Source organism: Leptosomus discolor, chromosome 5 (genome assembly GCF_034619465.1).
Source record: "Leptosomus discolor isolate bLepDis1 chromosome 5, bLepDis1.hap2, whole genome shotgun sequence".
Classification (NCBI taxonomy): Eukaryota; Metazoa; Chordata; class Aves; order Leptosomiformes; family Leptosomidae; genus Leptosomus; species Leptosomus discolor.
In genome coordinates this window covers 26447506-26470964 of record NC_141395.1, presented here as the reverse complement: position 1 = coordinate 26470964, position 23459 = coordinate 26447506, and the positions used below count along the sequence as shown (strand labels likewise).

At 35.0% G+C, this 23459-nt stretch overlaps 1 protein-coding gene across 1 annotated transcript in view; it reads left to right on the top strand.

The window, feature by feature from the left end:
* Nucleotides 1–810: 810 nt before the first annotated feature.
* Nucleotides 811–23459, top strand: part of CCDC141 (coiled-coil domain containing 141) — a 95109-nt gene continuing 72460 nt past the window's right edge. Inside the window, exons 1-5 of the mRNA XM_086465972.1 lie at nucleotides 811–912; nucleotides 2534–2656; nucleotides 14240–14431; nucleotides 16539–16647; nucleotides 19409–19662. Coding sequence (XP_086322098.1) covers nucleotides 811–912; nucleotides 2534–2656; nucleotides 14240–14431; nucleotides 16539–16647; nucleotides 19409–19662 — 780 coding nt within the window. The remainder of the gene's footprint in view (nucleotides 913–2533; nucleotides 2657–14239; nucleotides 14432–16538; nucleotides 16648–19408; nucleotides 19663–23459) is intronic.

Genomic DNA, 23459 nt, shown 5'->3' with positions numbered 1-23459 from the left:
GTGATTTTAATCATGTCTCTTAATTTCCCTGCATGGAATAAAATACTTAAGTGGAGTTTAAACAATTATTAGAGAGATCTTACTTCTGCTCATTTAGAACAAAATGAAGACTATAGAAACAACATGATTAAATTGAAAAGCAGGTAAATTATCTTAATCTTAGGCAGGAATAAAACACTCCTTAAGAAATCAGAGAAAGTGCTTGGTTTCCTTCTCTGGTTGTTATGGTCACTATACTTTTAAATATTTTCAGATTAAAAACTCCCTGTCTGTTTTGATTCAGCATCTGACTTTTATACACATGTTCATCCTGTTTAAATACTTTGACTCAGTGGAAGAATTCTGTTGAGCAAATATATGTGGTAACTGGTAAATGAGAAAATATTTTGCTTGTAGAATGTGAAAGTGTAGATTGTATAGTTGTATGTTTTGAAATCTCAAAACACTGGGTTTGTATAGTAAATTTTTTTTCCTATCTGTTTTAATTTGAGAATCCTTTTTTCTTTGGTTAGACAGTGTCAGGTGATGTTCAGGGAAGAAGCCCTTCACACTTCAGATGGTGACAAAATAGAACAAGCAGCTTAATGCTACCAAACTAGGGGTGTGTCAAATCTCTCTCAAGAATGATAAACTCAATGGAGTTGTCTATTTTTAACCTCCTGTTCTTTCCTTTTGGCAGGCTAATCAGTGTTAGCTGAGCTGTTTCACTGAATGAATCCAAGCAACTCCGTTGCTTTCTGAAATGAACAGTGGACCTTGCAAAAGGGTTTCAAGTCCACTTTAATGTATGAAGTCCCATTTTGAAGCACCATGTCAAACGAAGCCGGTTTGGAGCAGAAGCTTTCTACGACAACAGTCAGTTCGGTTGCTGTCCAGGCTGGGGATGCCAGTATTGTTATAGCTGTACTTAAGGTAAGGCAGCAATTGCTAGCATGTCTGTTCTTGCCTTTCTGCTACTCAGTGATTACTACTTCTTTTAAATGTTCTGTGCAAATGAGTAGTCAGAATAAAATGATAAGGCAAGGTCATTTCATCAGTTAATATGTAATAGAGCTTCCTTCAAAATTAACACTTGTTTCTGTTCACAATTTCTGTTTGTGGGCTTGTTTGTGGTTTGTTTTTTTTTTTTAAATAGAATGATTTGACCAAACTATGTAGGTTCTTAGAGGCAAGGAATTCCTCTTATTCTGTTTAAAAAGTAAGAGATAAAAGCAGAGTGCCAAGAAAATGTGTTAATAAGCATGATGTGACCTTTAATTATAGTTGAGATTCTGCAAGAGTTATTTTTAAACTACATTATTTTACATAATAAGCAGTTTACTAAATCCATAAATGCAGACTGTGTGTCTTTTTTGGAAGTATTTGCTGGGGAAAAAAATCCCCTCAACCTGATAATTTCTGAAAACTGTGAATTCATTTCCCATGTGTTTTAGTAGAAGCCCTTGTTTTTATATAGTTGTGCTTATAAGCACCTAAAGGCCTGTTCAGTGAGCTGGAATACGCACTTACAGCTTGCACAAAGTTGGGCATGGGGGAGAAAAGCTGGATGCCTAAACCTGCAATTTATTGGCAGCTTGATTCTTCATTCTCCAGGCAAGTTGGAAAACCCACTAGCCTTAGCCACTAGACTTTGTAATATAAAATAAGGTGATAAGGAGTTGGGCTGTCACTGAATTAGGGTGGTTATTCAGAATGGGGTTGCCTTAGTTGTGTGGGTGGGAAGGTTCTCTCCTATCCGTTCTCACCCTTCTTGGGAGACTCTGTCTGCCGCTGCAGGGGTGTGATTTTATTGTAAGCAGATTTAAGTTTGGAGCGAAGACATTTATTTCTCCCCTGTGTGCCGTGGGCACCATGCTAGCCTCTAGTGACACCACTGCTTCATTCCTTATCACCATCCTCTCTGAGTTATACTTCTCAGACTGTAGCAGTTCTGCAACACAGTGAGGAAAGAATTAGCTATGCTTTGGGTTGCTCTGAAGCTTCCCTTCTTCGTGAATCCTCCAGGACACAATGGGAAATTGCTGTTTGGGTTCCTATTCCAAAGGATATTAAGTGTCCCTAATACTAGTTGTGCAATCTCTTTCTATATATTCAGTATACAGGTGTGTTGGATCCGTGTGGTAGAAATAAGATTTAGAATTATGGGGTTTGTATCTGCTGTAATACATTTGTACCTTCTGCCCACCCCACTGCCCACCAAGTTTCCTCAACTATGTATGCAATCTTCAGCTGAAAGGGGAGATGAATTGGAGAGACCTTTTTAGCTCATTGTGATAATCTGACTCTTCACAGGCAAAACCAAAATCGCAGTAGCTATTGGATGAAAATAGAGTCTGGGATTTTGATGCCTGTTTCAAATGAAGTGAAGTTTATACTGTATCCTCTGTGTCTTCATTCTGCAATTGAATGCATGATTATATGTCCCTGTGCTCGTATGACCATGGAAAATGTGTGTGACCTGAGAGTCTGTGTGAGTAAATAGGTGAAGGAAAGCTTGTGTTTTCTGAAGGCTGTAATTGTTTATTTTCTACAGTGTGGAGAATGGGTGAAGCTTCAGCTGGCTGAATCAACACCAAATTTATTAGAAATTGGCAGCAATCAAGATGAGACTAAAAAACTACTGCAAGATCATGAATTCCTCCTAGCTAAACTTAAGGTAAGGTGTGATAAGACCACACAAAAATTCAAGTGAGTATATTTCAGGTACAACAATTGACATAGTTGCCTGGGCCTCCTGTTGCAATGTGGTTGTTTATTTAAACTCCACATAGGAAAGAATATGTTCAGCCTTTGTCAGCATAACAGATCAAAGTTAGGCCTCTGCATTGGAAAAATATGCTCAGCGTTAATCACTATTTTCTGACAACAACAGTAAAGGTTCACTGTTTTTTCCATGTTATACATTACTGTCAAGTGAAGTGAAAAATTCCTATAGCCCTCAGTAACTGCTAAATATAACAGAATGTCAACTTCAAAAAAAAAAAAAGTTTTAAAAAGTTTTATTAGTTTGACAGCTGTAAACACAAACAAGCTTTTTATAAGTATGAAGTAGATATTCCAGGCACATTTTTATTGAGCAGTAATTGATGTAATTTACAGTAAGAACGATATCGTATGTTAAATGTTGTTGTCTGGAGCCAGGAAGATTTTAGCTAAGGAACAGACCTAAAATCAGATTTTAGCATTCTTGAGAGCAGATTACAACAGTGGCATTTGGAGACAGTGGCATGCTTAAATGAAAAAGCTGAATTATTTTAAGTGTGGATGTTTGACACTGACAAGAGTCTAAAGACACCTAAGAAGAAGTATTGTTTTCATGTTTTGATAGAGCAGATGGACTTTATATCTGTAGACAAATGAATTCCTCTAAAATCTTGGAGATGTGCTCAGCAACTTATCTTAATAGGTTCCATCTATTTTATTTTTTCAAGATTCCATGAAATTCAGATCTGAAAGAGCAAACGCGGTCTTGGTAGGATCAAGTGCGTTTGATTTAATACTAGTGACTATGTTCTATCCCAGTCATTATAAATCTCAAACATATGTGAGGTAATTTAATACAGTATGTAGAGAATGTATTCTAACTTGGTGCGTAGTGTGGATTTTGAATAGTATGAAGAATAGCACTTGAAAAAAACAAACAACCCACCACAACACCCCAAAACAAAAACCCACCCAAACCCCAGAGACGGTGATTCTGCTATCTTTACTTATGTAAGTGCCTCATCTTTATGCCACTAGTGCTACACTCAGGTGTTCTTGGAACAAGCTGCTGTGTCCTGTTTGAACAATTCAGAATTAGCTGAATTCTCACACACTGACATCAGGAAGAAGCTGAGTTTTGTCTCCTAATTGTCAAAAAGAAATTTTAGAAGAAAAACAAAGGCTCAGATAACATCAAATCAAACCTTAAAGTTTTATACATTTATATTAAATGTCATTTCCTAAGGGGAAGAAAATAACATAAATACTGTTCTGAGAGATCTTGTAGGTGTTACTGAAAACTCATAAGGACATGAACAAGACAGTAAAACAAAGTCCTCTCTATAGACTTCAACTTGAAATCGTTGTATTAAAGAAAACAGAGAAAAAAAAGGGAAAAAAGCTATGATAGGTGAAATCTCTATATACATCCTCAAGCGGCTATAACATTTTTGGTTTGAAATCTTTAAACTAAAATTAAGCTTTGGATAGGTTTGTTTTCATTAAAAAGTTACTTAATGAAAAAATAATCCAGAGGCATTTCGTGCTTTCTGCTCGTTCAGATGTTTCACTTTCTTTCTGTTCACAATAAATAGTAAAATAATAAAATAATCACAAATATTTTAGTGAATATTGATGAAAATGGTAAAATTTTTCACTCCTTGTGACTGACTGATTGAACTCAGATGACTGATTCTTATTTGGATCCCTAAATCTTAATAGATTATATCAGATCAGAAAATTTATTATGCATAAACTGTTAAAGAATGTTTGTCATCCAAATAACAGTGGATGTGACATCCATCAGGAACACGTACTAATCATTTCATGTTTTATACCTGCAGTCCTTGCAAACTTCAGCATTGACTAATGAACATTCTGTAAAAGGATTAATTTCAAAATGCCTTTTTTTCTTCAATAATTTGAGTGGCAATAATAAAGGGCTGCGATGTCATTATTATTCGTACTGACTGTGTGTTTTTCAGACGTGACCCTTTCTGTACTATAGTAAGCTGTTAATACTTGTCAGTAATTATTCAGTCTTAAGTTACTAAATCCACTCAGCCAAAGTTTTTACAAGAATGATTCTCAGTCTTTGAAGTATTGATTATAGCAATTTTTTCCACTTAGTATTTATTAATGAATTATGTGTTAGCTATGTGAAGACGGATAATGAGATAGTAGTATTTCAGTCTTCAACATTTATGAACATAAAGATTTAATTACTTATGAGAGGACAAAAAATAATTTAGAAATGTGGGCAGGAGAGAGGTTGAAAAGATGACACAAAATTGCAGTTGTTAGATGGTCCTTGTTTTGACGGTGTCCAGTCTATGCAATTCTATTTGACCTTTCACCTTTAGTGAGCAATGTAATTTTGTAAATTTTATCAATAATTAATTATACAAATACATGAGCTTTCTCCCAGCTGCAGACTAATCCAGTGCAGTTTTTAATTTTTCCATATAAGCTACAAGTTATTGTTCTCATTGACTATCTTGCTCCAATTGACCCTTCAATGATAGCCGATGGCAGCGTGCTTATTTTTGCTCTTAATTAGATCTTGGCATTTAGAATGTATTATAAATAGCCTAAAAAAAAAAAAAAGTGAAGATGAAAATAAGGTCTTGTGCTCAAATAAAACTTGTTCCAGTCATGTGGCAACATTATGCTATTTTATCTCAGGTTTACTTATCTTTTTAAAACATTTCTATGCAACTGTGGTAATGCTAATATGGCTTACGGCAAATCAGAAATAACTTGTTAGAATGGCACATTTATGAAAGTGAAGGCTTCCATAAAATAAATTATGAATATCCAAAAAAATCTTTTAATTCAAAATAGTGTATTTATTGCACTTATTATTGATATTGATGATGATCTGAATTGCTTCAATGACTAAACTGCTATGAATTTGAAAAGTTGGTAAATGCCACGTTACTTCCTTTGTGTTTTATTGGTCTGTAACTTTTCAAAGAAAGAAGATTAGGAAGTTACGTTATAGCAAGAGGGGAAAAAAAGGTGGGTTTTCTTCTACTCTGCTTTATTAAAACGAAAGGAGGATGGAATCCTTATGGTTTTTTATTTTAGAGCTAGGTATGTTTTACAAGTAAAAAAGAATATAATTAAGAATTTCTCTACTTGGGTCCGCAGGACATGGATACAATTTTGTATATTATAGAATTTTTCAGTCACCTGAATTTAAAGTACAACAGCAAGGCAGTTCTGAATTGTTTTTCTGTTTCTCTCTTATTGTTGCATTAAAAAAAAAAAAAAAATCATGCTTCCTGACAGATACCAGTACTGGATACATATAAGCTTAACTTTGAATTGAATTGAACTAATCAGTATAGTTAAGCATTTGTACACAACAGGAAAAAATTCCTGAACCAGCCATGATTTGAATGTGAAACAATGTTCTGCTTAAGGGAAGAGTTAGATGATTAATATTAAAAAAATGTTTGGAATCCGTGCTGAAGAACCTATGGACTTTTAGAAGACAATTTATGGAACAGTTGTCCAGGCTGGCATTATCCCATGTTATTTTGCAAATTCATTTTGGGTTTTGATTATCCTTCTGCTTTTTTAGCTTCATTAGTCTTATCCCAGTATATGTATTCTATGTTGTAATAAAAATATTCAGGCCAAATTCTTTCATCTACTTCATACGTTGAGGATTCATAGGTGTAAGGACGGACAAAATTTTACACAGTGGCCAGTTTATAGTGCTTTTGATGCTAGAGGAAAAGGAATGTAATCCATGTCACTATTCCGGGGATTTTATTTTTTTTGATTTAGCAATTTTAACAGGAGTGAAAAAACCTAAACAACCAGTTTGACACTCAGTAAGGCAGATGGTACTTTAAAGGGCAATAGGAAAGACCTCTTGAAGGAGAAAGCAGTAATTTTTAGAACATTTCTTTACTGCTTTTAATTTCCAGAATTATTGTGATTAAAACTGATGTGTGTACTTTAGGGCTTTAGGAAAAAACATTCCAAAATACTTTCCTTTGATAGATGTACTCTATCATATTCATTACTGATTCAAATTTGTTCCATTGAATTTGGGAATTGGGAACACCCTTTAATGAAAAGCAGAATACAACTTTTGAAAAGGTACCTATTTCAAATATTTATAGATTAGGAAACAGACATGTCATTAATAGACTTGAAAGAATAAATGTTGAACAGGAAATAACAAACTGTCACTAAACAAAACAAACAAGTATATGATGTTTACAACATCTAGTTAAAATTCCTTTCAGTGTTCTTGAAATTTCATTTATATGTGTAATATTGATGTCCTTTATAGCAGAAACTTTTCTATCTGCTTTTATTGAATTGTCATACTGACTACTAGTAGCCCAGAAAAGTACTGAAACTTGTTTAGGAACAGTGATCTAAGAGGTAATCTATAGTTCAGTTTCCTAATTTTTCTTCAATGATACCTAATTGATCAGGAGAACTTGTATATGCTTGTTCTAGGCAAACGTACAAATTCATTTTCCTTTGGACATAAATTCAGAGTTTGTAACTGTTAAAGAATTATGTATTCTTTTATAATTCATAAATTCATTCGACAGGTCTAGATGCTTCCAGAACTTATATGTATTCATCATTGTAGGTTCAATGAACTGAAATAAAATATTTCTTTGAGTATAGTTAAGAATGAAACATAAACATTTTCAGGTTTTGAATCATAGTCCTTTCTCTTTGTGATTTGAACTTTCAGTAGTCTCAACTATGTTTTGATTCTAAAGCAATATATTTTGTTTCTGTTTTGATTTCATGCATGTCTCCTTCCAAACATTTGCCTCATCCTTGTTTAGATGCCCTTCAGCAGGTTTATATTTTGGAAATGTGAATATGTGTATATGTATGTTTTGATATCTCATTCTTTACAGTTTCCAAAAAATGTGAGAAGAATTGAAACCAGAAAAACTTGAGAGACCAAGTTTCCAGAATTGCATTGTGCATACATATTTCTCTGCCTTTCTTCTGTCCTCCACAATTCAGTCATTTCCAGCAGAACCCCTATCTGGAGATAACATGTTGTCTTAGTGTTTGAATCTCCCAATAGTAATGCATTCTGGATCATTTAAAGAAAAAAAAAACAACTGTGTGTGTGCAAGTGTTGCCGTGCTTTTGGCTATGACAACGTTAAAATCCCCACTAAGACAAACAGCAGCATTCTTGGTTTGTTTCCAAAGTTCTGCGTTTCATCATGAAAGAGACAGTGGCAGAACTGCTACAAAACAGAAATAAATCTAGCTTATAAACTTAGGTTTAAAATAAACATTGTTATTAATTAGGCTCATGAACCTGAAGATTGATCTTAATTATTTTATTTACTTCAACTCACAGAGCATAAATTGCAAAATAGTAATGTATATGCTAATATCCAAGAAAGATTAGAAAATTACATTTTACAAAAAGCAATAATACGCTCATTTTTTGCATTTGATATCTTTTAAATAAGGCTTTCAGTCATTTCAAGTAAAAATATTTTCATAATGCTTATTTTTTAGCAAATTTGTTATGGACAAAAGTATTTGTTAATATCTCCTGAATTATTTGTAACTAATTATTGAGGTGCCCACCAGTACAATTAACAGCAAAGTTCAGCTGCATTTTCATCATAAAGCAGAGCTGATTTTTGCAAGTGATTTAAAAAAAAAAAAAAAGAAATAGAAGGGAAAAGGTAAGATTTACTACATATTTTTTTAGTGTTAGTTCAGCTCACTCACCAATTTCAGTATTTGCATAAACAAAATTCCCACTGAAATAGTATTTATATCAAAAAAGTTTTATCACTAATGTCTGGGCTTCAAATTAATAACTATTTGTGTTGTATAATTTCAGCACTACCAATAAAATTAATTTTAGCATCCTCTCAGTGAGGAGGATAGTTTACACCTCTGAGAACTCCAAGTTACAATATCCACTGTAAGAATCTGAAGCTGGACCTTTATACTATGTAAAATACAAGCTAAATTGTGAAATTTGGCCCAAAATAATAATAAAAAGCAATATAGGGAGGGAAGAAGGAAAGAAACTACTGAGCAGGACCAGGGTTTAAAGGCAAACTAGGAGTAATTCCATAATTATGAGAGAAATGTGTGATCCCAGTCAGCTGCGCATGCAAGTCTGCTGAAAGTTTGACAAGCCCTACCCATTTTTCAGGAAATAACAATGACAGAAATAGATGGAAAAAGGAACAGAAGACAGAGAGTTTTCCAAAGTTCTCTCCTTCCAGAGAAATATGATATCCAGTTCTGATGAGAATATCACTCACAGGGATCAATCTGATCATGAACCTCATCATGAAATGGTGAACTTGAAATGAACCTGATCACGGAAAGAAGAGGGTCTGGACAAAGCAGATGAACTTCAGTAGCAGAACAACAGAAATATTATAAAATTCAACAATCCAAATATAACGTTGTACAGTCAAAGTGAATAGCAAGTATTTCTGTTGTGGCCTTAAGTTTACTACTTGATTGGGGAACAGCTATTAACCACCATGGCTGTGGAAACAGTCTAGAATCTGATGCTTGCAACTATTCTGAAAAAAAATAGGAAGTATAGGTGGAAATTTAGGATTATGGTCATACATACTGAAAAAAGCTGACAACAAACTGAAGGTAGGTGCCTAGAAGGGATATCAAAGAGAAGAGCATTACCTTATTTCTTTGAGCAGACTGAGAAAATGTTTTGTTTGGATTAGCAGAAAGGTTGAGATTCTCGTAAATCTATTGCATGACTTGACACCAGAGGAGAGCAACTGCTTAAGTCAAAGGCCACTGCTGGCATAGGAATAAATATAGCATGTGGAGGTCATTAGACAAGACAGGCTGGAAAAGGTTTCTAACTGTCAGAACAATGTCACAAAATAGATTTTTAGTGGGAATAAAAGGGACAAAAATCCTGGGTAATTTTGATTTGCAATAAGAAATATTTGTGAAAAGAACTCTCCGAAATTATTGTTTCTAAGACCCAGGGGCCTGAACTTGATGACCCAGGTGTTGTGTAATCTTGACAGAGGGTGAAAATTCATGGATCTTTACTTTATTGCAGTTCTTCCCTTCTGAGATCTTGATTATACTATAGGCAGTAATTCAAATCTCTATTGTTCGTGTTAACATAAACTACTGAAGATTGTGTATTTTAGTTGTGAATTAGATTGATTCAGGAACTGCTGCCTGTTTAAGAGGAAATATTGCATAGTATTTCAGAGGGAAAAGCATATTTTATGATGACTGGATTGAGGAAGCAGAAGGTAAAAACTTTACTGACATGCAATTTTCCGTTTTTTAAGATGCAAATCAGAAAAGAAGTTCAGGAAGAGTGAAATATTCTATCTACAAAATTGTGACTGTACCTAAAATATTTGCATTTTTCATTTTTAAAATAATTGAAGATTTTTTTAACATGAACGGGAATATGTTCTTTTTGTACATATGGCAAAATTAAGTTTTGCAAATGTCTGCCACAAATGAAAATTAAAAGTGCAGAATTTTACCTATTTTTAACTTATATTTTCATCTAATACTCTTTGTTTCAATTCTATAATAGCTAATTACAGTGGTGTGGTATGCTATATTTGCATTCCTAATTTTAGCTAGGTCCAGAGTATAAAATTATAGTGACTTTGTACCAAAATACAGTGGCTCCAGTGTTCCTTAGTACTGCAGTAACTAAACAAATACATAAACAGTATACTACATTATATCCATTCTTAGTCATGGCTACATTTCTTACTGCAGTAAAAACTACTAGAACCGCAAACGCAAGCACTCAGAACCTAAGAAGGGACGATTTTAACTCCATGCTCCCTGTCTACAGGATCTTCCAGCCTCTGAAGCCCCTTGCTGCAGACTGTGTGTGCTAGAGCTCCTCAGCAAAACTTGTGCCTTGCAGTGATGTGTTCTTCTTTCCTTTTTATTTTTAGAAATGATCCATTTTTGTTTTAGTTGAAACTCTCCAGAAAAATCCTGTATGGCACAGATCCTGTTACATGAAGTTTCATTCTCAGCAAATTTCTTAAGCAAATTCAGAAGCAACAAAGTCTTATAATGAACGAGAAACATAATTTTAAGCATTGCAGTCTGCATTAGGATTCTGTGAACTAATGCTAAAATATCATGACTTCGAATTTTTCCTTCAAGTACACATACCAACACCACCAGAAATCTTCAATAGAGTTGTGTTTTATTGTAACTTTATTGCATTTGTAACTTGACCTTTCTCTAAACCCTGTCCTTGTAAATCTTGTCTTTTCCTTTAGTTTGTCTTGATGTTAGCAGCTCCATGTGGCTTTTTGGGTTGCAACGTTCTGCATGCTATCCCCTCCTGGCCTATAGGAAGTTTAAATCCTGTCTGTAACTAGTCCCTGTTTTCTTCAAGAGTTTGCCAGTCTCTGACAGTGCCTCAAGCTCCCTGATTGTTACGTGTCTTCCTCTGCTTTGCTTTGCACTCCAGAAGCTTCCTGAATACACAGTAAGAGTGTACTTAAATGTGTACTCTAGAAAGGTAGATTTTGTTTGCCTTCAGACAGGGAGGGGTGCTCAATGTATAACATTTAGGAAAGGCAAAAGACAATTTCCCCCCTCTCTTTCCATGTTCTTTTAGATGAACATAAAGTACCCAAATAATGGGCTGTAAACAAATGAATACAAAAGCTGTGCCATTCATCACAGCTTACATAAAAAGATGTTTCTAGACCTTCAACTACTCACGTTCTGTCTTTGCTACAATATCAGACCCAAATGTACCCTGAAAATAAGTAGGAGGAGAGTTTTGTGACTGCATAATTGCTGCATTATCAGGCATTGAGCATGCGTGCCACAGTCATGGGCTTGTATCCCTGTTAGTTTCCTCTCAGTAAATCTCAACCAGAACATTTTTCCCTTTAAGTTACTGATGTTCTTTTTTGTTATAATGAATACAGTGATGTGGAAGTGGAAAGGAAAAATAGCATCTCACATAAAAATTGAAATTGGCTTGTAGTTTTTAAAACAATGCTTTTCTGACATGGTTTTACTGAGACCAATGGAAGTTGCGTGTTTGTACAAACTCCTTTTTGACTACACACTCATTCTTTATTTTGTCAAGCTTCATGCCAGCTCCTCAGAGCCCAAAGAGAAATGTATTGTTCTAATTTTTTGGTGTTCACAGGGAATGAAAGTTCATAGAGAGAAACAAATAGCATATGAAGTGAAAAACAATCTAGACATGTTCATATCAAATTGTTAATTTGAGAAACAGCAGCACCACATACTCAGAGCTGGATGAGCTGGATGCATTTCTTTTCTTTCCCCCATTCAAACTGGAAAAATAAAACAAACTCAAAACCAGACTTTTCCAAGAAAAAATATCTTTCCAAATTGATTTCTGCTCCATTGAAACAATAAATAATTTTTTAATGTATTTGTTAAGACATCACGCCAGAACAGAAAAATAAAACATCCAATTCCAAAAATGATTGAAATAAAGTTAAGGCTTTACTGGAAAGCTCTATTAAGCTATTTCAACTAAAAAACAAACAAAACAAAACAACAAAACCCCAACTCATCAAAATTCATGTTTGTATGAAATATTTTGCTTTCTGTGAGTCATTGTTTTTTGACGGAAATATACTCTTTTCCTCTTACTAAGTTTGCTTCTAGGACAAGAAACATGAGTTGGAAAAAAAGAAATTCCAATTAGATAGTAGAAAAAAAATTTTGACCATGACGGTGGTTAAATTCTGGAACAGGTTGCCCAGAGAAGTTCTGGAATTTCCATTGTCAGAGGTGTTCAAGATGTCATGGGATGTGTCCTTCAGTAACTTGAGCAAGGTGTTGGACAGATGACCTGCAGAGTCACTTCCAACCTGAACTGTTTTTCCTGATCTGATTCTTGCCTAATTGTGGTATAATGGAGATATAAACCAGTTGCTGTGAACAGTTACGTAAAAGTACCAGTATATACTCCATACAAATGCCCTCATTTAAAGTCAAAGAAACATTTTAAAGAAATGTTAATTACATTTCTACTTAAATGCAGAACCAGTAGTATTTGAGGGATTTGAGCTTTTCTTATATTATGAGGCAATAAGGGTGGGGTTTCAACAGAACAAAAAGTATTTGGTTTACAGGATTAGAAAGTAGCAGCAGCTCCCATTCCTGCTATTCTGAAAATAAAATGGAGTATGTATTGTTCTCTGGAACACTGGCTTTTGATCAGATGCTCTTTTTGATGGGTTTGTCGCCAAACAATAAGCATGCATTCATGTTGCTGATAATGACTTTTCTATATACTGTAGAAAAAGATGGGTTTGTTGGACCTGCTCTAATACCTGTTAATTTTAACACTGTTCATTTTCATAGTTACCTTAACTGTAAAGTTAAGTTAAAAAATAATTTAATTATATTTTTTTCAAAGGAAGACTAAAAGTTCCATAGTTTCTTATACTGTTCTCACGGTACTGCTGTTAGAGAGAATCGATGAGCCTCTTCTGTTCAAGCTGCCATCTTTGTGTAGTATACCAGGTCTAGGGAGGACTGGAGGTTCTGTGTTTAGAACAATAAAGTTTTCTGCAATTTCCTCTCTTCAGTTGGATCTGTCAGGAGTATTTGAAGTTGGCCAATTCTTTAGCCTTTGTTAGTATGCATCATAAGAATGAGTTATCATAGATTTTAATTTGCCTAATACTGTTTTTTTCCTTTATACATTCATGAGATAGTGCCTGTAATAACAGCAAAAATTGGCACTTCATTAATCCATGCTCATGATAAAACCTGAGATTAGGGGGGGGGGGGGAGGGGGGGGGGGGAAGGGGAACCAACATAGAACAAATGTTAATCAATTTTCCTGACACACTAAAGATTTTTAACATAAGCTGGAAATGGCCCAGCAGTTCTCTTTGTCATGGTGAGAGTAGTAAAGGGAATGAAACATAGCAGAATGAGATTTTTTTTTTTTTTTTCTTGACAATAGGTTATCATTATTTGGTGGCCAGCTTGAGCAGTGCAGTGAGCTGAACTTGAATGATTGCATAAATTTGGTGTTTTTCTGGAGAATACATGCATATGTTCAAGCTGCTCTTGTCTGGATTGCGTTGAAGTCATTGGAGGCTCATGAGCAAGTTACCATACAAACTTTTAAAGCTTGTAATGTCAGGTAATGTAATACGATGGCCTGTGAAAGAAGATACAAAATATCTGCATTGCTACTGCTTCTGTGTTTAAGGAGATGTAAACCCATTTGAATCTAAATATTAGACATAAAATGATAAATTATCTTCACACTTGTGTTTAAATGAAATTTCATTAAAATATTGCCTCTTAAGTGCAGATGAAATCCAGAAGCTTGTAGGAAACATGGAGGAACAGCTCCACTGCTGTCACTAGGAACTGGAAATAATGCAGGAGTAGGAGACTTGTGGGTAGCTTACCAGATTAACTGAAAAAGTGTCCTGACACCAGTATCAGCACAGTGTTTTGGATTCTGTTTACATGTTTCTTTTTCTTTCTTTTTTTTTTTTTTTTCTCAGGCTTTGGAAGACCGGGTATGGGACCTGCTGCATGAAGCAGATAAGGCTGCAGAGGAGAGCAAAGAAAAGAGTCAGGTTTATGATGCCATGGCAGAGACCCTCGGGGATGCATGGAATGCCCTCATCATTATGTTAGAGAAGCGACAGGCACTTCTGGAACTTACTTCAGTGTTCTTTGAAAATGCTCTGGAGGTTTGTACTTAAATCAAGTGTCTCAATTTGAAATCTCCTACATCTTACAGGTGCTCTGCTGGCTGTAATCTTATTCTGTTATATATGTTCATTATATTCCTAAAAGTTAAGGCAATTAAGAAGATAAAAATGTCTCTAGATGTATCCATTCTTTTCCACCTTCTGGATAGTTCAGGATGAAACCGAACAAAACACTACGTAGACTTTAAGAAATACCGTAGTCACGATATCTCCAAAATTTGTACTTGACAAAAAATGACAGTGAAAAATGGAACTGGACCAAAACCTAAAATATGTAATTTAGTAACTATGGACATTCTGCAGAATATCTTTCATTCCTTATGGTTAAAATTATTTGATGTTGAAAGACCTGAATTCTCAGATGCCTTTGTCAATGTTTACTGAAGATTGGCTGCTGAAGGTTTTGCACTGAAATATCCATAGTGCTGTTGTAATTATGCAAGCAGATGTTAGTCTAACTTGTTAGTCCTTTACCTGAGACTTCCATGTTCAGATGTGCACAAAAGGATAATCTTTTCGTTTACTCATTTCTCTGTATCTCTTACACAAATTCACTGATACACAGGGAGCTAAAGAGGGGGATTCCATGTCCTGCAGATGTGTGCTCACTCTGTGTAACCTCACGTTCAATTCTCCCCACATCCCTGGAGCTTAGAAGAGTTTAATAATTCTCACCGATAATTTTGTTTGTGCAATAGCCCAGTGCAACCTATAAATTACAGAAGCAACCATTCTACTGCTAACTATTCTGAGAACTCAAAGATCAACAATCTACTAACTATTGTGTCCTGGCAATGTCTATTATACAAAGAAATTAGTACTTAGTTGGCATAAGTAACACTATCACAAATTCTGTACTTCCAAAGGTTGACCCAGTGTAGACAAAATCCTTAAGGGCCTAGCTGAATTGCCCCTGCAACAGCTTTATGTCATTAAACCAAAATGCAGCAGCTGGAGCACAGCACAGATCACACCCATTCTATATAGATGGGAAGAAGTGCAATATCCATTTAAATAGGAGTTGCTAAAAGTTCTTATCAAAATGCTTTTCTTTAAATGACAGCCTGTGATTATGGAAATCTTTGTTTTATTGCGATGAAACACAAAATGCACCTCAAGAATAGTGTTTAGTGAAAATCAGAACCCAAATCTCAAATGTTGATACTTAATGGATTTCTTTTATAGCATGCAGATCAAGAGGCAGAAAAATATGGAATAGAAAAGACAGAAAAAGCAGAGTGCTTGCTTTTCATCTTCCTTAATTTCACCATAGGTTTCAACATCTTTGCTTACATGGAAACACAAGTTTGGACTCTACTGGTTTCTTTTCTGCGTCTTAACTCTCTGAGCTACTCATATGTGGAATTGCACCTGCAAAGGTGGAAGATAAATAAAGAATTCAATCTTAGCTCTAACAGTCTCAGCAAATTACCAAATCTGCTCCAGTTCTCCCTGACACACAGCATGTTTCAATATTCAGAGTATGTACCCTATGGAAAACTGAGCTGTAAAGGAGTGACCTAGCTTAAGTCTTCATTACAGAGACGCTGTTTCCCAACTATAATTAATTACTATGTTTACAATAATATTAGTTATCTTATATTTGCTACTCATTTCTGTCTTCAAAAGATTGCTTTGGAGATTGTATCTCTGTCTGATGTTGCCCTTAAATGTTTTTTTTCCCTCAATACTTTAACATTAGAAAGAAGTTCTTGGAAGGAGACCTAAGTTAAAGGCTTCATTCGTGTTGAATCATTTTACTAAACGCTTTGAAATTAACAAATTCTTCCATAAGAATTTAGTTTGAGTGGGTTTGAAGGCTATGTAGGAAAGATGATTTATCAAGTGACAAACTGTAATTACAGAGTATGTTAACTGAAATTTGGGTTCCCTCAATCAATGAGAACCTCAAACAGAAGTTTTGTAGAAGCCATAAAGCATCTGTATGTAGCAGTCACTAAAATTGGTTTTTTTCCAAGAACTTACAAATTCTCATGAACTTTCTCTATAATACAGAGATTATGACTGAGTTCTGCAAAAGAAAATTATGCCGTGCTTCTTCCCACCCTTTGTTTTCTTAATGCAGTTTGCTGTTAAAATTGACCAAGTTGAAGATTTCCTGAAAAATGCCCAAGAGTTTGACAATATTGACTCTCTGAGAGAACTCCTTCTGCAACAAGAGCATCATACAAAAGGTACAAACAGTATTTCACTGCTTATGGTGTGTGATTGTGTGATGACTTCTTGAGGGATGATTTTACTCTCCCTGTGCATATATAAATTAAAAAAAAAAATATCTTAGAACAAATATGAAAAAGTTCAGAAAAATATAATGGCGAAATAGCTCTTTACCAGGCCTCCTGAAAGATACGAAACTCCTTGTTTTGAGCTAGCACTCTCAGGGTTCCATCTTCGTTGCTGCAGAGCAGCTAGTGGTAAGCTTGTATTCTGATTTCAAGGCAGTCCCAGTCAGATGAGCTGATAAGAAACTAAGCTCACTTTTAGTGCTGATTGGCAAGCAAGTTCTAAACCCATCCTTCTGATCCATGGGAAAATTCATCAAAGTTATCACAACTACCAATGAATCATCATTTTCCTGTGGAGAACTTTCCATTAGAAAACTTCCAATCAGTTCTAATAACAATCCCCTGCAAAATCCTACATTTTTTACTTTTTTTTTTTTTTTAATCCTACAAGGGAGAAGTTTGCCCTCTGCTTTTCGGTGCCTAGGGATGGAGTTTGAAGCAGAAGTAGTGAAGTGAGGGTGGGAACTATGAAATAGAGGTGGCAACTAGCCAGCTTTAGAAACTATTTGCTTATCATGGTTCCCTGTGTTTTGCTTCTGCCTTTGAGGAGTGGGGCTATGTTTCCCTTTGCCATTGGATTGTCTGATCTGTTTCAAGAGGTTCTGCAGCTAGAATGGCAACACTGTTAGAAAACAGGTGCTCTCTCCCCTTCCACCATAACTTTTCTGCAGAAGATATGTTTACCTAGAAAAATTCTTCCGTGTGACTTCTTTTTATTCATTCAAATTTTCATGTTGAGCATCTTCTACCATATTTTGGGACTCAATTCAAAAAGGGAAAAAACAATTTTCTCCAAATCAAGCTCATTGCATGGCTACTTTGCAATTTTGTATGGTTCTGTATTTTTTATAAGACTTAAGACTCTATCTTTGTAGTTTTAACTAATTTTGCTATAAGGTTACTAACAACTGGCAGATATATTAATTATACTTTATTATTCATTAGTGGAGTACCTGTTTAAATATTTTTAGCTACCTTGAATGTCAGGTATTCTTCTCAGGAGAATTGAACTGAGGTAACTCTGATATGAGTTTTGGGGCTTCCAATTCAATCTTCATGGAATCGAAGTGCTCACTGTATGGCAATTTTAACTTGAAGTGCCTGTCAGTAGCTTATTGCTGAAAAGAGGGTCTATAACTGTAAGAATCAGATGAAAAGCTTTGCCAGAAAAAGACTGCTTTGCCAGGGCTAAGCCTTTCCTCAGAGGGTGGAAAGTGGTTGTGATTGATTGGCTTAATTCATCTTAACCACATCATGTTTGGAAAACTGATGTTGAGCTGTTTGATAAAAAACAGTGTTTGTAGTGCTTTCTGCAAGAAGAATACTATCTACCTACTCCAAAGTAAGGTGGCTGAAAATACAAAGTATTTGCTCTACCAATGCGTAATGAGTAGTTTATCACAAATGTTTATTACAAAAAATTAAAAATTTTGAAACAAAGGCATTTCAAATCAGAATAAAAAAGATGAAAACATATGAGTTATCCTAATCTATCAGGTTTTATATGTGTTCCATTTTGGATGGACTGAAATGGAACATTTCTGATTAATACCACCTTTCTGAAAGGCAAGAATGAAAATGGATAGGTTTGATGCAGTGAGCTCATGGAAATTAAACTCTCTTGTTAGTTCTTGGTGGCTGGAGAAGTGGAAGCATTCACCTTCTGCATCTTCCCTAGTTGTCCCATATGAAAGGTGGAGTTTTAAGTTGCTTTGCCTTGAGTTACCAGTACATGTGCTCAGCTGTGAAGATGAATGTTTCAGCTGTTTGCTGCCTGTTGTTGATTGCTTCACCAACAGCTCCTTGCAAACATACTTTTCTTCATGCCTACCTTGACTCTTATACTGGCTTGGCTTTCCTTCTTCCTCATCCTGTACCATTTTCCTTTTCATTTGACCTATAAATATTGATCGTCATCTTTTCAATAGACTTTGTACTATATGGCTTTAAGAATCTGGAAGAAAGACAGACACATGACTAGTAGGTCATTAAAGTGTATTAGTCCACTGAATTTTAACCCTGAATGTGTCTAGGTAGAGGTTATGAAAAGAAGGTAAGAGTTCCTGATATTCATGACTTATTTAGTTGTAAGATTATAACAGACACCCTAGAGAACTTTCTCTTTCAACTTCTGTGAGGGATGTAAAGACCTAAACTTTGCTTGTATAGCTAATGAAAAACTACAGAGGCTACTGACCCACACTGAAAGCAGGGTAGGAAATTCCACTGCAGCTTACCTGAGGCTTATAAAACCACCAAAAAGAACTCAGTTTTGAGAAAATAATATCACTTCTGGATTTTGTCGTAACGACTCTCAGAACACCATTACGTGTGTATACATGTTATAATATATGTACCATTATAGGTACATATACATATGTGTATACACAGTTACATCTTTTAGGTTTATATAACAGCTGTCCAAACTGAAATATCTTAGGATATATACCTTCTAAAGTATGTATTTCTAATTAAAATTATAAATTTATAATTTATAACATTGTAAGTATTTTTAATGTTCATGCAACTCTAGCTCATGTATGCAAATAGATAGGTGGTTTTAAAAATATGCAAGTAATATTTGAAATACTAGAATTACAAATCACATTGTTTTGGTTTTTTTTTTTCCTATGAAATCCTATTCTTACAGAGCTTTTGGAAAAGTCACTTGCACTTTTAAACAAAAGCCAAGAGCTAACTGAATTTATAGAAGACTTCAAATGTGAGGGGCCAAATGCAAATCCAGAGCTGATACAGGGAGCCCACAGCAGCTGCTTGAAAATTGACAATCTCCTTGAAATCCTACAAGACAGGAGACGGCAACTGGACAGATTTCTTAAACAGCAGCGCCAGGGACTGGAGCAGGTTCTGCAAACTTGTTTGTGGCACCAACAAGAGAACCAGGTAAGACATATAATATTAAGGGAAGTCACAGTAAAAAAAAAAAAAAAAATCAAAAATCTAGCAACTGTTTTATAGTAGAGACTATTACGGAAAAGGAGCTGAAATATATTTGTTAGTCCAATATCCCTGGGCCACTTCTGTTTGAGATCCTAACTTTTGAATATTTGACTTTGTAACTATAACATCCCCATAATTTATTTTAGTGTAACTTTAATGTCTTCAAAATTGCTATTTTCATTATGTGGATCCTTTCTGTAAGTTATCAAACGTGGTGCTTCAAACTAAAGTAGATTCCCTTCAAACTGGATTTCCAGCGAAACAAACCTCTAGCCACATGATCAGTAACAGTAAATGGTAATAGCAATTACAACTGCAACAGGCTGTTCCTGGATTAGTCAGTTAAAGAGAAGATACCATAGTTAGCCAGTTGGTGTGTCTGAAAGCAGTGGAGTTGTTCTTGGAGTTAAACCAAAATTCTTTAAGGTACTGTAGTGATTGCAGGTTTTCCACACTTGCAACCTGTTTCTCTCTCTTTTTCTGCCAGCTTAGCTCCCATCTCTTACTGAATTTCTCAAATACAGGTTGGTTTTGTACCTTCCTTTCAGGACTTAGCTACATTTAAGTCTCACTCTTTCTATTCCTCTTTCCAGTCTACTGCCTTTTCCTTTTCATTCCTTATCTTCCAACATTCAGATATGATAGCTTTTCTGTCTTTGTGCTCCACATTATCAGAGAAATTTCTGCTATGTACGCTTTCCTTGAGAAACACCACATAATTTCACCAACTTGTCAGAAAAAAGAGAGTCCTGTTCTGCCTCTTTGGATATTAAGTATGCTGAGAAGGAAGAACCTATGAAAATGTAACTGCAAAGGTCTAACAAGGCTAAAGCTGAGTTATTTTTCAGTGTTTTGTAAATGGGCTAAAATTTTGTATGGACCTCTGACAGTACAGTCCTGATTATGATACCTCTGTAAGTTTTCTTCTTTGCCTCCAAAATAAAGTTTCCCCCTGTATCAGAGGAAAATGCTAGAAACTGTTAGCAGAAGAATATTCTGCAGGCACTAACTTTGCCTGTGAGTTCAAGATGAGAAATACCTTATTCAACAAGCACAACTCTTTGTAATTTTGCATAGAGACAACAAAATTGTTGAGGTACACAAGCAAGCTGACAGCCTTATTTCTGAAGCACTCAGTATCAGTAGCTGCCACAAACAGAGCAAGAATTACTCATTTAATGATTAGATAGAAAGAAAGAAAGAAAGAAAGAAAAAAAAAACAACAGATAAAAACTGTGTGGTCTTATGCAAGTGTTGTATTCTCAGTATGTATTTATAAAATAATAAGCAGACAAAAATACCAAAAAACAAGACCTACAATATAGGAGGCTGTATCCATTTCTGTGCAAATCGTTAGATACCATCTAGTACTTGCTTAGAGATACGTATTCTGCTGTTACTCTTTTTGATTTTTTTTTCAGTATCACCACATAACTATACCGTTAAAGAAAGATCCTCAAAAAGAAATGTTTCCGTATAAGATATTTAATAAATTTACAATAGCTACAACTAAATTTTCAGTATCAGTCTAACTCACTATGTTGGAAATATGTCCTAGTTCATCTACAAAAATGATCCTTTCTCTGCATTAAAAAGTATTAGATGTTACTACAATTACCTGATCATACCAGTGTTATTCCATAGTATGCAAACATGGAGGAATATTTTGGAAATAGCTTGCGGTTGAAGAGTAAGGGATAAATATGTGGGGTCTTTTTTTGAATCAAGCACACTTCTTAAAAAAAAAAAAAAAAAGGGCAAAAAAATTACATAGCTTGAGACATCAAATGTCATTATTCCATAAAATTTATGAGGAAATTCTTTATGTCCTCATCACATGAGGGGTAAATATTTGTCAGTAACCAGCTGAATTCACCCTAATTAAGGTGAGATTGAAAATATTGTGCGATAAGTTTTTTGTGTGTATGTTTCCATTTCCTCTCAGGTATCACATCACAAAGATTAAGTGTGGAAACTGTTTTCTACTGGCAAGTTTCCTGATCATATTAAGAGAGTGGCCAGTATTTAACCACTTGTTAGCTCATACCTGTGTCCAGTTTGAGGCTGGTATACACATGAAGGGACAAATTCATATACTTTTTAATATCATGCTTATCAGAATATACTTGTTTAGTATCTGCATTAAAGTCAAACCTGGTATAATGCATGATTTGTACATTTGTGGATGATTAATTTGTATGTATCATGGACAAATAATATATTCACATGTAAATACAAACTCTGGAAAATTAACTTTTAGAGACTTTATGTAAAATTTCTCGCTCTCTACACATTATGCATGTATTTGACTGATGACAGAAATTAAACTCTCAAAGCCTCTCAGCACACCTGAAAACTAATATTCTAATCTCTGTACATGGGCGGAACTCCTCTTGATGTCTACTGGTGCTACATATGCAAGAGCAGCATATGGAACTCCCACTGACATTAATGGAATGTGATGGTCTGACAGTCATGACTGTAAAGTGTAACATGTTTCAGTATTTTCAACATGTGAAAGCGTACCTATTTTACAGTTACAGAAGGGTGTCTGACCTCCCTTTGTGGAAATGACAGCATCATATTTTCTGACAGTCTTTTTCGTTAGTGAAAATCAGTGGCAGATTGGCCTATTTTGTGCACAATCAGTTACCTTTGGAAGAAGATTTGTGAAAATAATTTCTCTTAATCAATCCAGTCATGCACATATGAGACAATTAAAATTATTCATGGTACTTGGTCACATCAAGGGCAGAGAAAAGAGCTGAGTAAAACTCGGGGGACAGGTAAGTACACCCACATTTGCTATCTAGATAGATACATGAGAAACAAACTATCATGATACAAGTCACAGTTCCATTTTTAATTTCAGTTTCATTAAAGGTAGTCTAATTGACATTAAAAAAAATCAACTAGTGTAGCTTGGTGAATTAAAGGCTGTCACCAGATTTTACCCCATAAAAATGCAGGGCATTCCTCTTTGCTTGTAATCTTTACACAGTAAATTGGTAGATTTATGATCTTACTTGCCTGGAAGAATTTCTGTATAGTAAGATATGGAAAGGTTCTGTTGTCTCTTTATTTGAAAGCAAATGTCTGTTATGAAAAACTGAGATTTTCATTTTAACATTTGATAACAAGGATCTGCAAATCCAAACGTGTAAGTGCACATATATGAGAAGTCCACCACAGTAGCTAATGTGTAGAGAATTGTCTAAACATGGACTACATCTACTGATGGTGTTGCTCTTAGTTGATTTTTTACCAATAGCTGTACCCAGCATAGTGCTGTTACTGCTAGCTGGAACGAAAACATTGAGTTTGTCTCACACAGCTTGGAGGCAAATCATCTAATGCATAAAACTATTTGAATCATCAAAACATTGTATGAAGTTCCTCTGTGAAGTTTTAACCTCTTGTCTGATCCCAGGACATTTTGAAAAGGCTTTTTTCATAAATACCAAAACTTGTATTTTACAATTAGTGCAAAGACATTTAGACCTAAATGGGTTTAAGTTATTCAAAACTCTATAATCAGATCAACTTAAGATTACTTCTCTGCTAGCTACTTCTGGTGAAATCATGGCATCAGTGAATTTAACAGTGATTTTGCCACTGTCTTGATTATGGCCAGTGCTTCTCCTTGTGTATTTCCAAATGTCTAGTCTCCTGTTCTGTTTCTCCTGACAGTGATAACTTAGTTCTTCTTACTACTGTTGCGTATATGGGCCAACTTCATA